This window comes from Bufo gargarizans, chromosome 1 (genome assembly GCF_014858855.1).
Source record: "Bufo gargarizans isolate SCDJY-AF-19 chromosome 1, ASM1485885v1, whole genome shotgun sequence".
Classification (NCBI taxonomy): domain Eukaryota; kingdom Metazoa; phylum Chordata; class Amphibia; order Anura; family Bufonidae; genus Bufo; species Bufo gargarizans.
This window is the reverse complement of record NC_058080.1, coordinates 668443670-668462040: the sequence shown is the minus strand read 5'-3', so window position 1 is coordinate 668462040 and position 18371 is coordinate 668443670. Positions and strand designations below refer to the sequence as shown.

The 18371-nt window shown below is 43.2% G+C and overlaps 1 protein-coding gene across 1 annotated transcript in view; it reads left to right on the top strand.

Moving 5' to 3' along the window:
- The first annotated feature begins 348 nt into the window (after positions 1–348).
- LOC122936072 (proteinase-activated receptor 1-like) overlaps positions 349–18371 on the top strand; it is a 138575-nt gene continuing 120552 nt past the window's right edge. The window contains exons 1-3 of the mRNA XM_044292074.1: positions 349–484; positions 2961–3020; positions 4441–4500. Of these exons, the coding sequence (XP_044148009.1) occupies positions 400–484; positions 2961–3020; positions 4441–4500 (205 nt within the window). The 5' untranslated portion in view covers positions 349–399. The remainder of the gene's footprint in view (positions 485–2960; positions 3021–4440; positions 4501–18371) is intronic.

Here is an 18371-nt window from a genome sequence, read left to right as displayed (position 1 = left end):
ATAAGTAAAAGCGTTTTTCAAAGTTATCACCACATAAAGTGACACACGTTAGATTTGCAAAAAATGGCCTGGTCCCTAATGTGAAAAATTGTAGGGTCCTGAATGTGTTAAAATGCATATTTTACGAGAGTTTACAAATGCTGCAAAAATAGTGTGAATGTAAAAGAGTATTGTAAAATAATGTATCACTTCACCAATGCAGCATGAAATTTCAGGAGAGCCAAGTGATGGACAGAGGTGGAGTTGTAATGTACTTAGATTTCCACCCCCATTAAACAGCAGGAAGGCTGCACCCAGCCTGTGAGAAGCTGCCTGATACCATCAGTCCTGTAACGTTCACTGTACTGATAACAGTGTGCACAATCTTCATAGAGAACAGGAAGAAATAAGAATCCAGCCATGAGGACCTCAGCCCTGCTACCACTCTACCTTCTCGGAGCATTTAGCAACCTGTGTGCAGTGCTCTGTGATGATCCATCATCAGGTAGGACATTGTGAAACTACATTATAGAACTGATTATCAGTCAGGCACTGTTAAGGAGTGAGCTGTGGGAAGACTGAATTTCTTTGGAACACGTTCATCACTTCTTTATTACCATATGCTGTCAGAAGACTTAGGGTCCATTCACTCGTCCATAAGTGTTTTGCGGATCCGCAAAACACGGACACCTGCAATGTGCGATCTGCAATTTGCGGACTGCACATCACAGACCCTATAATAGAAAATGTCTCTTCTGGTCCGCAATTGCGGACAAGAATAGGACATATTCTATTTTTTTTTTGCAGGAATGGAATTTCGGATCCCGAAAAAACGGATGCGGATCCCGGAAATGCGGATTCGCATCTGTTCCAGCCCCATTGAAAGTTAATGGGGCCGCAAATTGCGGAACGAATGCGGACCCAAATTACGGACGTGTGAATGGACCCATAATGGCACCAGTATAATTGGCTTACTATATATCAGGAATGTGTCATGCTTGGGACAAGCACCAGAACCTGACCCAAGTTAATACCATGTATTGGCTGTAATTAGTTTTGAGCAAATCAAAGTTAACAAAGTGGACTTTGATCCGAATTTCAGGAAAAATTATATTTGTCATGAAGGTGATTTTCCTCACGCTTCGTGGTAACGAATCAATTTTTCCTGAAACAGCAGTAAAAAATAAAAATAAAAAAAACATACTCACCTCATCCATTTGATCACGGAGATCCATCTTCATTAAAGAAAATGTGCCAAATCCGACATTAAAATTACCACGTTATTATACTGGCCGGGCGCAGTGATGTCATCATTGATGAACGCAGCATCTGAGGGGTTGAATGACAGCGGACGGTGCGATCACCTTACCCCGTCGATTCGTTACAAAGTATTCTAAGTTCAGCGAAGCAGCCGAATTGAGTTTTTGAAGTAGACCTGGCTTAGTTGCCCATAGCAGCCAATCAGATTCCACCTTTCATTTTTCAGTGCTCCTTTGGGAAATGAAAGGTTGAATGTAATTGGTTACTATGGGCAACTAAGCCAGTTCTACTTTACACCAGTTTTGAAAAATCTACCCCTATGTGATCATATGGGCAGAAAGCCACAAGAGTCATGCCTTGGTTCACATTTGAACCAAAAGTAGTGTTTGGATAGTAATGACTAAAGGCAGAATCTCAAATAATTAATGTCAGAAAATATTATTTTACTGAAAGAGTTGTAGATGCTTGGAACAAACGTCCAGCAGATGTGGTGCACACCTTCTTCCACCTCTGTATGTTCCTTCTCCTGGAATGTGGTCTGAAGTACAAAGCTTCTGTTCATCAAAGTCAATTAGCACCATTTTTCATGGCTTGTGGGTCAATGCTGAGCAGACAAAGCTTCCTGAACCCTAGTGTTTGCTGTAATACAAAGTGTGTGACCCATCTATGCACACATTGCTCGTTCAGTATGTGCCAAGCTTGCCAAGGACCTGCCATCTGTGAAAATAATGTCCTTTTTGTATCGGCTGAGCAAAAATAAATTCGCCACAAAAAAGCCACCACCAACAGAACAAAAATGGCCAGCGCTGCATGATATTTGGGAAACTATGCATGATGTACCGTATATGACTGTGCTTGGTAATCTGAGTTTGTGGTAAGAAATATAAATGTGCATTTGAAAGTGTTTACTTAGAGGGGTTCGAGCCATTCAACCTCTCCGTATATGGAGTTATAAATTAATCTTTATTCCTTATCTGCTGCCGACTGTGCATATTCAAGCAGTGCGGCTGCCAATATACACAATGGAGAATCACAGATCAGAGCAGCAGCCATGTCATATACACACCCATCACCACACTGTTCTTGGTGTCTGGCTATAGCTCACCATGTCTGGCTCACACTCAGGTATAAGGGCTTATTTATTATGCCTATACAGCATACTTACCAACGTTTAGGTTGGTAAAATTCCGTTATGCATTCCGTCATAGAATTGCGTTATGGTCCGTGGTAACGGAATCCATAACGCAATTCACCTTCAACCAACAAACAAAGTGTGAACGAATTTCATAAGCGGAAATTTGCTTGTCTCTAGTGATGACCTAAAAGTGGGAGTGCACATGTTAGGTATAAACAAAGGGGGATATTTATCAAACTGGTTTAAAGTAGAACTGGCTTAGTTTCCCATTACAACCAATCAGATTCCACCTTTCATTTTCCAAAGGAGCTGTCAATTATGAATAGTGGAATCTGATTGGTTGTAATGGGAAACTAAGCCAGTTCTACTTTACACCAGTTTGATAAATATCCCCCAGAAAGTGGGCCCAGGGAGCTTCAGTTCTACCCTACATGAGATGTGCTGCTGACATAATGTTGACAACTAAATAAGGAACCAACTTTCGTAGCAGCAATCATTTGCTCCCCATGCAGTTTTCCATTTTGTGCAATCAATCTCTATTGTGAACAATACATCTATCTTTAGAGTCTCTTTTTTTTTTTAACAGGTAATTTTTCAGCAGGAATCCGCACTTCAAATATGTTCATTTATAGTGAAGATCCAGAAGGTAATGACAAAACACAAAGAGCATTTCAGTCTAGAGATCTACATTTGTATAGTTGTACCTAGTGCAAATTAAGGTAAGAGTAAGGGGCACTTTAGACGCTGGTCTTAACAAGCCCTATAGCTGGCGGTGGATCGCCGAAGTTATCTAGAGGTGCCAGCCTCTACATAAGGTCAGTGGATCCAATGTAGCTTCTAAATGTAAAACAGCTACCTTGCTGTCTTAAATTTAGACCATTTTCTATGCCTAAACCAGGCGTAGAAAATGATGAATGAGATGGGCCTCTCATGACCACGCAACGGCCACATTTTTAGACCTAGCGTGAATGGGGAAGAAGTCGCAGATTCTGCCGCACCATGGCGTGTGACAGAATCTGCACCAGATATAAGCCACAAAATGATCCTCTAAATGCATACCACCCAACCATCTCAGATCCAGGGGGACAGTCCTGGATGTTAGCGGCTATCCCCCAGCCCCACTCAACTGTCTTTGCATCTTTAGGACTCAGACAGTTGACTGTGAGCTCCCTGCTGCACCGTTCAACTGCTGGCACTTACCAGCAGGGACGATGCAGTCACACAAACATCATGCTGCTGGGCTGTGTAGGAGGAGCACAGGCTGATTCCCAGGCCTGCATGCTCCTCCTACACAACCCAGCAGCGCAATGTAAGTGTGACTGCATCATGCCTGCTGGGGAGCACAGGATATGATCATTGGGGGAATGGAATATTTAGTGTTTTTATTTCAAATGAGATTGCACTAATAAATAGGGGGCAAAATGTGGGCATTACTACTAAAAGAAGGGCACAATGTGAGCCTAGCTACTGAAAGGAGGCTCAATGTGGGCATAACTGCTTAAATGGGGGCATAATGTGGGCATTACTACTGTGATCAGTGTGATGGGACACAATGTGGGCATCACTGCCGAGGCCAGGTTTGGGGTGGCCCCATCTATACACAGTCAAGGTGTCAACATGTGTTGCTGCTCTACGGAAGGAATGGTTAGGTGTGGTGCACCCCAATCCGGAGAGTCAGGGTCTGCAGTTAACCAGTGTGCTTTTTTACCTAAGGAATTGAAGTGCAAAACAGTGCAGATAAGGCACTAGGCTGCAACCAATCAGATTCCACCTTTCATTTTTCAAAGGAGCTGTCAATTATGAATAGTGGAATCTGATTGGTTGTAATGGGAAACTAAGCCAGTTCTACTTTACACCAGTTTGATAAATATCCCCCAGAAAGTGGGCCCAGGGAGCTTCAGTTCTACCCTACATGAGCTGTGCTGCTGACATAATGTTAACTAAATAAGGAACCAACTTTCGTAGCAGCAATAATTTGATCCCCATGCAGTTTTCCATTTTGTGCAATCAATCTCTATTGTGAACAATACACCTATCTTTAGAGTCTCTTTTTTTTTTTTTAACAGGTAATTTTTCAGCAGGAATCCGCACTTCAAATTTTTTCATTTATAGTAAAGATCCAGAAGGTAATGACAAAACACAAAGAGCATTTCAGTCTAGAGATCTACATTTGTATAGTTGTACCTAGTGCAAATTAAGGTAAGAGTAAGGGGCACTTTAGACGCTGGTCTTAACAAGCCCTATAGCTGGCGGTGGATCGCCGAAGTTATCTAGAGGTGCCAGCCTCTACATAAGGTCAGTGGATCCAATGTAGCTTCTAAATGTAAAACAGCTACCTTGCTGTCTTAAATTTAGACCATTTTCTATGCCTAAACCAGGCGTAGAAAATGATGAATGAGATGGGCCTCTCATGACCACGCAACGGCCACATTTTTAGACCTAGCGTGAATGGGGAAGAAGTCGCAGATTCTGCCGCACCATGGCGTGTGACAGAATCTGAACCAGATATAAGCCACAAAATGATCCTCTAAATGCATACCACCCAACCATCTCAGATCCAGGGGGACAGTCCTGGATGTTAGCGGCTATCCCCCAGCCCCACTCAACTGTCTTTGCATCTTTAGGACTCAGACAGTTGACTGTGCGCTCCCTGCTGCACCGTTCAACTGCTGGCACTTACCAGCAGGCACGATGCAGTCACACAAACATCATGCTGCTGGGCTGTGTAGGAGGAGCACAGGCTGATTCCCAGGCCTGCGTGCTCCTCCTACACAACCCAGCAGCGCAATGTGAGTGTGACTGCATCATGCCTGCTGGGGAGCACAGGATATGATCATTGGGGGAATGGAATATTTAGTGTTTTTTATTTCAAATGAGATTGCACTAATAAATAGGGGGCAAAATGTGGGCATTACTACTAAAAAAAGGGCACAATGTGAGCCTAGCTACTGAAAGGAGGCTCAATGTGGGCATAACTGCTTAAATGGGGGCATAATGTGGGCATTACTACTGTGATCAGTGTGATGGGACACAATGTGGGCATCACTGCCGTGGCCAGGTTTGGGGTGGCCCCATCTATACGCAGTCAAGGTGTCAACATGTGTTGCTGCTCTACGGAACGAATGGTTAGGTGTGGTGCACCCCAATCCAGAGAGTCAGGGTCTGCAGTTAACCAGTGTGCTTTTTTACCTAAGGAATTGAAGTGCAAAACAGTGCAGATAAGGCACTAGGCTGGCTTCACCAATCTCATCCTGGGCAGAAGAAGGGTTTGAAGCTGAGGAAAGGCTTGAGCTAGCTGTTCCTCTTTCCCTCTCTGAGAAGGCTGGTACCTTGAAAAAATGCTGGTGATCCAGGGTCTGTGGCAGAGTATCCCCATCTCAGTGTCTTCTTCTGGTCACTCAAATAGTCTAGCAGAGTCTCTTCTTCTATGCACTGATCCCTAACTGCGTAACACTAGGGGCTCTGACTGCTCTCTTTATATAAAGTTTCTAGCTGAACTAGAACCTTATAGTGGAAGGAGTGGAGAAACACAACCCAAACTGATACAAAATTACAATTTCCCATCTCTCATAGACTTGCATTAGGGGTTCAATCAGAGGCGTAGCTATAGAGGGTGCAGAGGTAGCTGTTACTAATGGGCCCAGGAGCCTGAGGGAGCCCTAAGACTCTTGTGGTGCATAAAAAAACACCAGTATTATAGAAAGTTAGAAAGTGCATTTAGGTCAAGTTACACATCTGGCTGGAGGAAAGGGTTTAGAATTCCAGAGGAGCATGTATGGCCTATAAGTCTCCTCACAATGATAAAGGTGCTCTCTCCCTAAGGAGAGTTAGTTACCCCTTGACCCGGACACAGGCCTCTCACCCAGTTAAGCTAGTTCTCTCTGCTCTGCACTGATGAGGGGCAATCACCCCGAAACAGCTGTCTGCAGATGAGGTGCTAGCTTACTTAATATCCAAGTCATGTTTCAAGGCTTATTTTAATAGCTAAACATTGACTTATAGGATAGCTGCCTTACATCTGGTGGCATTAGAGGCTGAGCTTGTTAAGAGCTCATTTGCATCCCTTCCCTCGGTTAAAAATTTGGTATGGGGAGGAGGACCATTTCAATTTTTGCCTCAGGCAGCACAAAGGCTATGTGCTTCCCAGGAAGGGGGTCCCAAGCTGAACTTTTGCACCAGGGCCCATGAGCCTTTAGCTATGCCCCTGAGTTCAATGATACCTAATGGGAATGACAAAGCAGTTTTTCTAGACAAAAACAAGTATTCAGACATAATAACATACAGATGTAGTAGAGTTAACACACATGCTTAAAGGGGTTCTGCACTTTCATTTAACTGATGATCTATCCTCTGGACAGCCGGGACCCCCGCTGATCAGCTGTATGAGAAGGCAGCAGCGCCGCGGCCTTCTCACTGTTTACCGCCGTCCGCCCACTGACGTCACGACTAGTATCAACTAGCGTGAGCACGGCTAAGCCCCACGTCGCTTCTCACTGTTTACCCCCGGGCCGCCCGCCCACTGACATCACTACTAGTATCAACTAGCGTGGGCGCGGCTAAGCTCCATTCAAGTGAACAGAGCTTAGCCGCGCCCACACTAGTTGATACTAGTCGTGACGTCAGTGGGCGGGCGGCCCGGCGGTAAACAGTGAGAAGGCCGCGGCGCTACTGGAGCGCTGCTGCCTTCTCAAACAGCTGATCGGCGGGGGTCCCGGGTGTCGGACCCCTGCCGATCAGAAGCTGATGATCTATTCAGAGGATAGATCATCAGTTAAATGAAAGTGCAGAACCCCTTTAACTAGATGCGTTATCTAAACTAGATGTGTTAAGCTGATATCTTCAATTGCTTTTCAACAGCTTTTGATCAAGCATCAGTACTAAAAAGCAAATAAAGTGAAGCACATAAATGCCTAATCACGTGTTAGTGACATACAATACCTTCCCCAACAGCAACACAAACCATGATAAAGCTCAAAATACCTCCCAGCAACATTTGATACCACTGTGCATCATTAAATACCTCACAGTGTCAAATAAATGCCACAGTGTGGCTAAAGGTTCATGCCCTCTCTCCCATCTTCTGGACAAATCATCCTACCACCCCCAATACTGTGCCGCTGTGCTCCCCAATATTATACTGCAGAAAACCCCCCTGAAAATACTAGTACCATGCAGATAGTGCCCTTCAACAATTATTGGCATACAGTGTCCTAAAATTACTGTGCCCAGCAAATAGTGTCCCTGACGCTAATAGTGTAAAAATAATGTCCCCAAAAAATAATTGTGCTAAGCTGATACTGTGACAGGGTGCCCCCACAGTAAGAATGCTCCCCAAAGTCCCACCAATAGTAATTATTCTCTGCTAGAGCACACTTGGCAGTAATAGTGGTCCTACAGTGCCCCCAGCATGTCCCCACTGTGTCCCAGAAGTAATAATGCTCCCATAGTGCCCATACTAGCAATTATGTTTCCCATAGTCCCCCAGTAGTAATAAAGCCCACCATAATGCCCCCCCTTAGTAATAATTCTCCTTATAATGTGACAGTAGAAAAATGCCCCCTTAAAATGAGAACCAGTACAAAAAAATCCCTCCTAGTCCTTCTGTGTGCCAGTGCAAAAAAATAGTAACATAGTATATAAGGCCAAAAAAATTAATTTTTCCATCCAGTTCGGCCTGTTATCCTGCAAGTTGATCCAGAGGAAGGCAAAAAACAAACAAAAAACTGTGGAGGTAGAAGCCAATTTTCCCCACTTAACCGCCTCCGGACCGCCTAACGCAGGATTGCGTTCCGGAGGCGGTCGATTCATTCCTCCTTGACGCATCGGCGAGATGCGAGATTTCCTGTGAACGCGCGCACACAGGGGTATTTATACTGCCCTGGCATTTTAGAGGCCCTAATGCATGAGAAGTAGTTTGAAATCAAAATGTGTAAAAAATGCCCTGTGAATTCCTAAAGGTGCTCTTTAGAATGTGGACCCCTTTGCCCACCTAGGCTGCAAAAAAGTGTCACACATGTGGTATCGCCGTACTCAGGAGAAGTTGGGCAATGTGTTTTGGGGTGTCTTTTTACATATACCCATGCTGGGTGAGAGAAATATCTCTCTAAAAGACAACCTTTCCCATTGTTATTATACAAAGTTGTCATTTGACAGAGATATTTATCTCACCCAGCATGGGCATGTGTAAAAAGACACACCAAAACACATTGCCCAACTTCTCCTGAGTACTGCGATACCACATGTGTGACACTTTTTTGCAGCCTAGGTGGGCAAAGGGGCCCACATTCCAAAGAGCACCTTTAGGATTTCACAGGGCATTTTTTTACACATTTTGATTTCAAACTACTTCTCACGCATTAGGGCCCCTAAAATGCCAAGGCAGTATAACTACCCCACAAGTGACCCCATTTCGGAAAGAAGACACCCCAAGGTATTTCGTGATGGGCATAGTGAGTTCATGGAAGTTTTTATTTTTTGTCACAAGTTAGTGAAATATGAGACTTTGTAAGGGAAAAAATAAAAAAATTATAATTTTCCACTAACTTGTGACAAAAAATAAAAAGTTCTATGAACTCACTATGCCCATCAGCGAATATCTTAGGGTGTCTACTTTCCGAAATGGGGTCATTTGTGGGGTGTTTCTACTGTCTGGGCATTGTAGAACCTCAGGAAACATGACAGGTGCTCAGAAAGTCAGAGCTGCTTCAAAGAGCGGAAATTCACATTTTTGTACCATAGTTTGTAAACGCTATAACTTTTACCCAAATCATTTTTTTTACCCAAACATTTTTTTTTTTATCAAAGACATGTAGAACAATAAATTTTGAGAAAAAATTATATAGAAATGTAGTTTTAAAAATAAAAATTACAACTGAAAAATGTTGTTTTTTTGAAAAACATTCAGCAAATTTCGATTAATAACAAAAAAAGTAAAAATGTCAGCAGCAATGATATACCACCAAATGAAAGCTCTATTAGTAAGAAGAAAAGGAGGTAAAATTCATTTGGGTGGTAAGTTGCATGACCGAGCAATAAACCGTGAAAGTAGTGTAGTGCAGAATTGTAAAAAGTGGTCCGGTCATTAACGGTGTTTAAGCTAGGGGGGCTGAGGTGGTTAAGGGGAAAAAAAATTCCTTTCTGACTCCAATCAGAATAACTCCCTGGATCAACGACCCATCTCTAGTAGCTATAGCCTGTAATATTATTAATGTAAAAGAAATATTCATTATTGATATTTTGGATAATCTCAATAATTAATATTCAGAAATAGGCGTGAGTCGTCTATTGATGACTCCGCCTATTTATACTATAAATACTTACTAACTCTGTTGCACTTACACTTTTTCCCAATAAATGACTACATGCTGTTCTTTGAATAATAAAAGGAATTTATTAAAACAATTACAATCTACAGTTTAATTATTGCTATAAGTATACATATTTATATCAATGGACATATAAACATATATACTTATAGTCGCACACAGTAATATATGTTGTTAACAACACTACAATATACCTAAACTACGCTACACACAGTACAATATTTTACACAATTCCTCCCCAAAGCTACCTAAATAGCACACTAACATACACACACGTAAATAACAGCGTCCAACCCAACCTGTCTACATGCTGTCCCTACAGGGTAGAAAGGGTTAAATACAATATGGCACTTAATACAGAAAGGGTGAACCCAGGGTTGGTGGGTTAACACCGGGTCAGGGGTGATCAGGGCAATGCAGTGACGGGGTAATGGTTGTGCAGGGGTTAAGGCTGGGGCTGCAGGGGTTGGCACTGCAAGGTTTAATACGGTGCAGGCCAGGGATACATGATCAGAGGGGTAATACAGGGCAGGGGGCATAATCTTTGGTGCTATAGGGAGAGGGTTACTTAGCCATTCAAGGGGTTAATGCAGGGGCTGCACGGCTCAACCGTTCTTCCTTCATGGAGCTGCTCGGTCCATCTCTTTCTCTTCCATCTGTCTCCTTTTGTGGTCATGAAAACCCTCCTCCCCTAGTCCCAAATGCTGCACTATTTATCTATCATAAGTTGGGGGGAAGGAGTTTGGCCATGGGGCAGAGGTGTGGCTAACCCATGCTATAAAAACAGGTTTAGCATGTCTTGTTTGGGGTCTGACTAGATCTCTGGTTAGGAAGACCCCTGCTGACAAAAGGTGCCAGATAGTATGCAATCTCCTTTCCTGAGGTGACCAGCAAAGGAGCCCATCCTCGTTAGCATCTCTGTGCTAACTACCTGCCGGGAAGCAGTTTGCTTGTCTCCCAGGTACTAGGCACACAGCTCGACTCTTTATGCAACCTAAATTAATTACCCCCAACATGGCTGCTGGCCTTGTAACAGCTGTTATAAACCTAACAATGCAAGCCATGGCCTACAGGCTAAACGTGGGCCTGTATAAGAGTTGATAGGGAATGTTTAATACACTTTCCTCTGCATATATATACATATACACAGTGGCGTAACTACCGGGGAAGCAGGGGAAGCGACTGCTTCGGGGCCCGGCACCTGGCAGCATGCCATGTCTATCCCTGCAGAGCTGACAGGCTGAGGCAGCAACACAGACTCTGAGCTACGAGACCCTGGTGTATTTAAATCTAATGAGCATGTCTTTCAGAAAAGTTTCTCCTGGGATTCAAACTCGCAACCTTTCACATCAGAGGCAAGGAATTTATCCACACAGCTATGACAGCTGTATTACCAGTTACTTTATAAAAAAAAATAATAATAATAATAAAAAAAAAAAATTATATATATATATATATATATATATATATATATATATAACTTCTACTGTAGGTAACTTTGATGCCTAGTGTACATACACATGACAGCTGCCCCAGCACACTGTGTATGGATGTAGCAGAGCTGGGTGTGTTGGGGCAACTGTCATGTGTATGGTTGTACACTAGGTATCAAAGTTATCTACAGTAGAAGTCATATATATATTTTTATTTTTTTTAAAGTAACTGCCTGTACAGCTGTCATAGCTGTGTGGATAAGTGCTTTGCCTCTGATACAGAAGGTCATGGGTTCGAATCCCATCATAAACTTTTCTGAAAGACAGGCTAAATAAGAACACAAGCACCAAATCTTCAACACTAGAGGCTGGTGGGAACACAGGAAGAGGAAGAGGCCTGCATCGCTGACATGGAGGTAAGTATAAAAGTTTTTTTTTTTTTAAATACCGGACTGTTACTTTACTGCCACGGGGGAGGGGGGCTATTGGCGCCATGATACTGACACATGGAGGGGGGGGGGGGGTGGAGAGGCACTTGATACTAGCACATTAGGGGGCAGGGGGAGAGGATGGCACTATGATATTGGCACATGGGGGGGCAAGAAATGGACATGAATCATGAGGGGCAGAAATGTGAAATGATGGGGGGGCAAGAAATGGACATGAATCATGAGGGGCAGAAATGTGAAATAATTGGGGGGCAAGAAATGGACAGGAATCATGAGGGGCAGAAATGTGAAATGATTGGGGGCAAGAAATGGACAGGAATTATGAGGGGCAGAAATGTGAAATGATGGGGGGGGGGCAAGAAATGAACAGGAATCACGAGGGGCAGAAATGTGAAATGATGGGTGGGCAAGAAATGGACATGAATCATGAGGGGAAGAAAAGTGAAATGATGGGGGGGCAAGAAATGGACAGGAATCATGAGGGGCAGAAATGTGAAATGATGGGGGGGGCAAGAAATGGACAGGAATCATGAGGGGCAGAAATGATAGGGGGGCAAGAAATGGACAGGAATCATGAGGGGCAGAAATGTGAAATGAAGGGGGGGGGGCAAGAAATGGACATGAATCATGGGGGGCAGAAATGTGAAATTTTGGGGGGGGGCGCCAATTATGTGGGGGGCGCCAAAATGTAGATTCGCTACTGGCCCTGGATAGGTGTATAGTGTGAATCCAGCACAGTAGTGTGTGTGGTGTATGTAGCAGAGCTGTATGCGACAGAGGAATGTATAATGTGCGTGTGTGTATGTATGTGTGTATCACTAATTTACTTAGCATTCTGTATTAAGAATACTATTATTTTCCCTTATAACCATGTTATAAGTGAAAATAATAAAGATCGGGTCCCCATCCTGATCGTCACCTAGAAACCATACGTGAAAATCGCAACGCATTCCCACTTGCTTGCGGATGCTTGCGATTTTCACGCAGCCCCATTCACTTCTATGTGGCCTGTGTTGCGTGAAAAATGCACAATATAGAGCATGCTGCGATTTTCACGCAACGCACAAATGATGCGTGAAAATCACCACTCATCTGCACAGCCCTATTGAAATGAATGGGTCCGGATTCAGTGCGGGTGCAATGCGTTCACCGCCCGTGTGAAAGAGGCCTTACATTTGTCAGTGTTAAATCTGTCACTTATCTGCCCAAGCCTCCAATCTATCCAGATCCCTCTGTAGCAGTATATTGTCCTCTTCTGTGTTAATTACTTTACACAGTTTAGTGTCATCTGCAAAAATTTATATTTAACTGTGCAAGCCTTCTACAAGATCATTAATAAATATATTGATGAGAATAGGGCCCAATACTGATACCTAAGGTACTCCACTAGTGACAGTGACTCAATCTGAGTGTGTACCGTTAATAACCACCCTCTTTTTTCTATCACTGAGCCAGTTACTTACCCACATACAGACATTTTCTCCCAGTCCGAGCATTCTCATTTTATATACTAACCTGTTATGCGGTACAGTGTCAAATGCTTTGGAGAAGTCCATATATACGACATCCATTGATTCGCCGCTGCCAACTCTAAAACTTACCTCCTCATAGAAACTGATTAAATTAGTTTGACATGACCGATCCCTCATGAAGCCATGCTGATATGGCGTTATTTGCTTCTTTTCATTGAGGTACTCCAAGATAGCATCTCTTAGAAAACCTTCAGTTTACCCACGACAGATGTTAAACTTACCGGCTTATAGTTTCCAGGCTCTGTTTTTGGACCCTTTTTGAATATTGGCACTACATTTGCTATGTGCCAATCCTGTGGAACACTCCATATCAGTATAGAGTCCTAAAATTCAGAAATAAGGGTCTGGCTATGACATTACTGGTGTATGCCATCTGGTCCTAGCGATTTGTCTATTTTAATCTTTTTAAGACGCCGCTGTACTTTTTCCTGGGTCAGACAGGGCAATTTTAATGGGCAATTAACTTTTACATTCTGCATTTCATCTGACTGTTTATTTTCTTCAGTGAATACAGTGGAGAAAAAAATATTTTATAGCTTTGCTTTCTCATCATTGCTCTGTGCAACTCCCCCTTCATTAATCTATAGAGGGCCAACACCTTCAGATTTATACTTTTTACCATTTATTTAATTGAAATAAATTTTAGTGTTAGTTTTGCTCTCTTTGGCAATTAATCTCTCGGTCTCTAGTTTGGCTGCTTTTATTTGTTTTTTACATATTCTATTTTTTTCCTTATAATTTTTCAGTGCTTCCTCGCTACCCTCCTGTTTTAGTGATTTAAATGCTTTCTTTTTTTATTTATTGTTTTCTTTACAGTTCTATTTATCCACATTTTTTCTTATTTCTTAATCTTTTAGGCCCATAAGGTATGTACCTCTCATAATTAGATTTTAGGATGCTTTTAAAAATATCCAATTTTGTGGCTGTATTTTTATTTTTGAGGACTTTGTCCCAGTTAGTTAGGCCTGTGGCCTCTCTTAGTTGGCTAAATTTAGCTTTTTTGAAGTTTGGTATTTTTGTTCCTCCCTGAAGAAACTCTCTTTTGAATGATAATTGGAAGGTTATTACTTTATGGTCACTATTTCCCAGGAGTCCCCCAACCTGCACATCTGTTGTTCCAGTATGGCCATCCCTTTAGTTGGGTCCTGCACCAGTTGGGAAAAGTAATTGTCTTTGGTTATTGCCAAGAACCTGTTTTTTCTTTATGAGATATACAAGTTTCAGTTTATATCTGGGCAGTTGAAGTCCCTCATTAATAACCACCTCATTATGAATGCCGCCTCGTCTATCTCCTTTAATAGTATAATTTATGTGGACTCTGTATATTAGGTGGTTTATAATAAACTTCTATTAGTATTTTTTTATTTTTTTGCCTCAATGTATTTCTACCCACAGTGACTCCACATGTTCATGTCCCTCACTTATATCTTCCCGGAGTTTGGGCTTTAGATAGGACTTTACATAAAGGCAGACCCCTCTATGGTTTTTGCAATTCGTTTTAAACAGACTGTAACCCTGTACATTACCTGCCCAGTCATACAGTGCCTTGCAAAAGTATTCACCCCCCTTGACTTTTTTCATATTGTGTTACATTACAGCCTTAAGTTCAATGTTTTGTTAATCTGAATTTTATGTGATGGATCAGAACACAATAGTCTAAGTTGGTGAAGTGAAATGAGAAAAATATATAAATAAAACTGTTGTTTAGAAATAGAAAACAGAAAATTGCATGTGCGTATGTATTCACCCCCTTTGTTAGGAAGCCCATGATAAGCTCTGGTGCAACCAATTACCCTCAGAAGTCACATAATTAGGGAAATGATGTCCACCTGTGTGCAATCTAAGTGTCACATGATCTGTCATTACATATACACACCTTTTTTGAAAGGCCCCAGAGGCTGCAATACCTAAGCAAGAGGCATCACTAATCAAATACTCCCATGAAGACCAAGGAACTCTCCAAACAAGCAAGGGACAATGTTGTTGAGGAGTACAAGTCAGGGTTAGGTTATAAAAAAATATCCAAATCTTTGATGATCCCCAGGAGCACCATCAAATCTATCATAACCAAATGGAAAGAACATGGCACAACAGCAAATCTGCCAAGAGACAGCCACCCACCAAAACTCACGGACCGGACAAGGGGGGGCATTAGAAAGGCAGCACAGAGCCCTAAGGTAACCCTGGAGGAGCTGCAGAGTTCCATAGCAGAGACTGGAGTTTTTGTACATAGGACGACAATAAGCCGTATGCTTCATAGAGTTGAGCTTCATGGCAGAGTGGCCAGAAAAAAGCCATTACTTTCAGCAAAAAACAAAAAGGCACGGTGTGAGTTTGCAAAAAGGCATGTGGGAGACTCCCAAAAGGAAGGTGCTCTGGTCTGATGAGACTAAAATTGAACTTTTTGTCCATCAAAGAAAACGCTATGTCTGACGCAAACCCAACACATCACATCAACTAAAGAACACCATGCCCACAGTGAAACATGGTGGTGGCAGCATCATGCTGTGGGGATGTTTTTCAGCAGCCTGGACTGGGAAACTGGTCAGAGTTGAGGGAAAGATGGATGGTGCTAAATACAAGAATATTTCTTGAGCAAAACTTGTGGTGATTTGAGGCTAGGACGGAGGTTCACCTTCCAGCAGGACAATGACTCCAATCACACTGCTAAAGCAACACTTGAGTGGTTTAAGGGGAAACATGTAAATGTGTTGAAATGGCCTAGTCAAAGCCCAGATCTCAATCCAATAGAAGATCTGTGATCAGACTTGCTGTTCACAAGCGGAAACCATCCAACTTGAAGGAGCTGGAGCAGTTTTGCAAGGAGAAATGGGCAAAAGTCCCAGTGGTAAGATGTGGCAAGCTCATAGAGACTTATCCAAAGCGACTTGTAGCTGTGATTGCAGCAAAAGGTGGCTCTACAAAGTATTGACTTTAGGGGGTGAATAGTTCTGCACATTGACTTTTTCTGTAATTTTGTCCTATTTGTTGTTTGCTTCACAATAAAAAAGAAGCACAGATCTTGAAAGTTGTGGGCATGTTCTGTAAATTAAATGATGCAAATCCTCAAACAATCCATGTTAATTCCAGGTTGCGAGGCACCAAAATACGAAAAAAGTCAAGGGGGGGGGGGTGAATACTTTTGCAAGGCACTGTAGCTATCATCCAGCCATGTCACAGTTATTCCCACTATGTCATAGTCCTCCTCACACATCACTAATTCCAATTCCCCAGTTGTATTAGTCAGGCTTCTGAAATTAGTATACATACATTTAAGAGGTCCATGTATATTTTTTACCCTACACTTTTTCTACTTAGCTGTTCCAGAACCCCCTTCTTCCATCCCTCCCCCAGTCCCATTAGCTTTCCCCCGGTCTCAATCTGCACTATCTTCCCATCCTATAACATAATTACCCTCCACCCCAGTCCCTAGTTTAAACACTCATCCAACCTTCTATCCATCTTCTCCCCCAACACAGCTGCCCCTTCCCCATTGAGGTGCTGCCCATCCCTATGATAGAGCCTGTAGCCGACAGATAAGTCAGCTCAGTTCTCCAGGAACCCAAAACCCTCCTTCCTACACTAGTTCTTGAGCCACTTGTTAACCTCCCTAATCTCCTGCTGCCTTTCTTGTGTGTCTCGTGGTACTGGTAGTATTTCAGAAAATACTACCTTTGAGGTCCTTGCCCTAAGCTTTTGACCTAAATCCCTAAAATCATTTTTAAGGACGCTCCACCTACCTCTAACATTGTCATTGGCTCAGATATGGACAATGACCGCTGGATCTTCTCCAGCCCCTCCCAGCAATCTGTCAACCCGATCCGCGATGTATCAAATTTGAGCGCCAGAAAGGCAATACTCCGTTTGACGATCCCAATCTTTGTGACATATGGCCCCATCTGTACCGCTAATAATTGAGTCTCCCACTACCAGCACCTGCCTGGCCTGCCCTGCTCTCCTAGTCCCCTGCTTACTGGAGCTGACATTCCCCTGACTGGCAGAGGAAGTGTCTGGCTGCAACAGTGCTCTCACTGAACCGACATCCCCCTCATCTGCCAACCGTGCAAACTTGTTGCGGTGTGTCAGATCAGAGCTTGCCTCCCTGGAACTCTTCCCTCTACCTCCAGCTAGCTACCTCACTTTCCTGAGCCTCCCCGCTACCACCCTCCCCCACATCTACCCCATAGAGTGCTTTCTCAGTGAGCAGCAAACTCTTTTCCAAATTGTCAACTCGTCTCAGTGTTGAAACTCGCCTGGTTAGATACTCTATGTGAAATTCCAAACTGCCAATTTGCTCACATTTTGAACAAAGATATGCACCCTCAAACAGCTCTTCCAGGACTGCATACATTAGACAAGATGTGCACTGGACTGCGCTCTCAATATGGAACACATACTAAATGGGGATTACTCAAGAAAAGTATAAAAATAAACACAAATACTTACCTACATGCTACGTTTAGTGATGCAGGCCTCTTACAGCCTGTTTCCCGCTCTGTGCGCCTCAGGCAGCGCGATGACTTCATTGCGCCACCTGCACCAGCCTTTGACAGGGTGCAGGCCTAGTGCTTGTGGACTATCAGAGGAATGGGGAAGGCAGACGATACAGATGAATATAGACGATACAGATGAATATAGAGATGAGCACTTCCACAATGGAAGCGCTCATCTCTTACTGCATTGCCACCCCCCCACTTGTCCCCAGGGCCGCGCTGCCTGAGGTAATCACCTAACCTCACCTAGTTGGCGGTGCAGCCCTGGGTGCAGCAGTTGCAGAGAGAGCTGATCCTCTAGGTGTAACAGCAACTCCCAGTTGCTCCTAGAGGCTTATTCTCATTTGCATATATTATGTGGGCACATGTGAACATGGTACCAACACAGATGCCTGTGTTTTATAGACATGAAAACCATAAAGGATGTGGAATTAAGTAGTAAACAACAAATCAGAATATGTTTTATATTCTAAAGTAGTAAAGTAGACTAGTAGTAAAGTAGCCCTCTTTTGCTAGGCTGAGAACTTTGCTCTTGACATTCAGGTAGTCCCTGAAATGGTATATACATAAAGTACAACGCACACAAATATGCATATTATACACGTATTAAGGCTGGTTACAGCCTGTATTTGTGGGCGGGGCTGCTGACTATATCTCCCTCACGCATCCTCACCCTGAGGACGGTTGCTTCATGCAGCTTCCTCGGTCCGTCCCGTCACTTCCGGTTCGCAGCGCGTCACTTCCGGGGCTCCTCCGAGCGGCGGT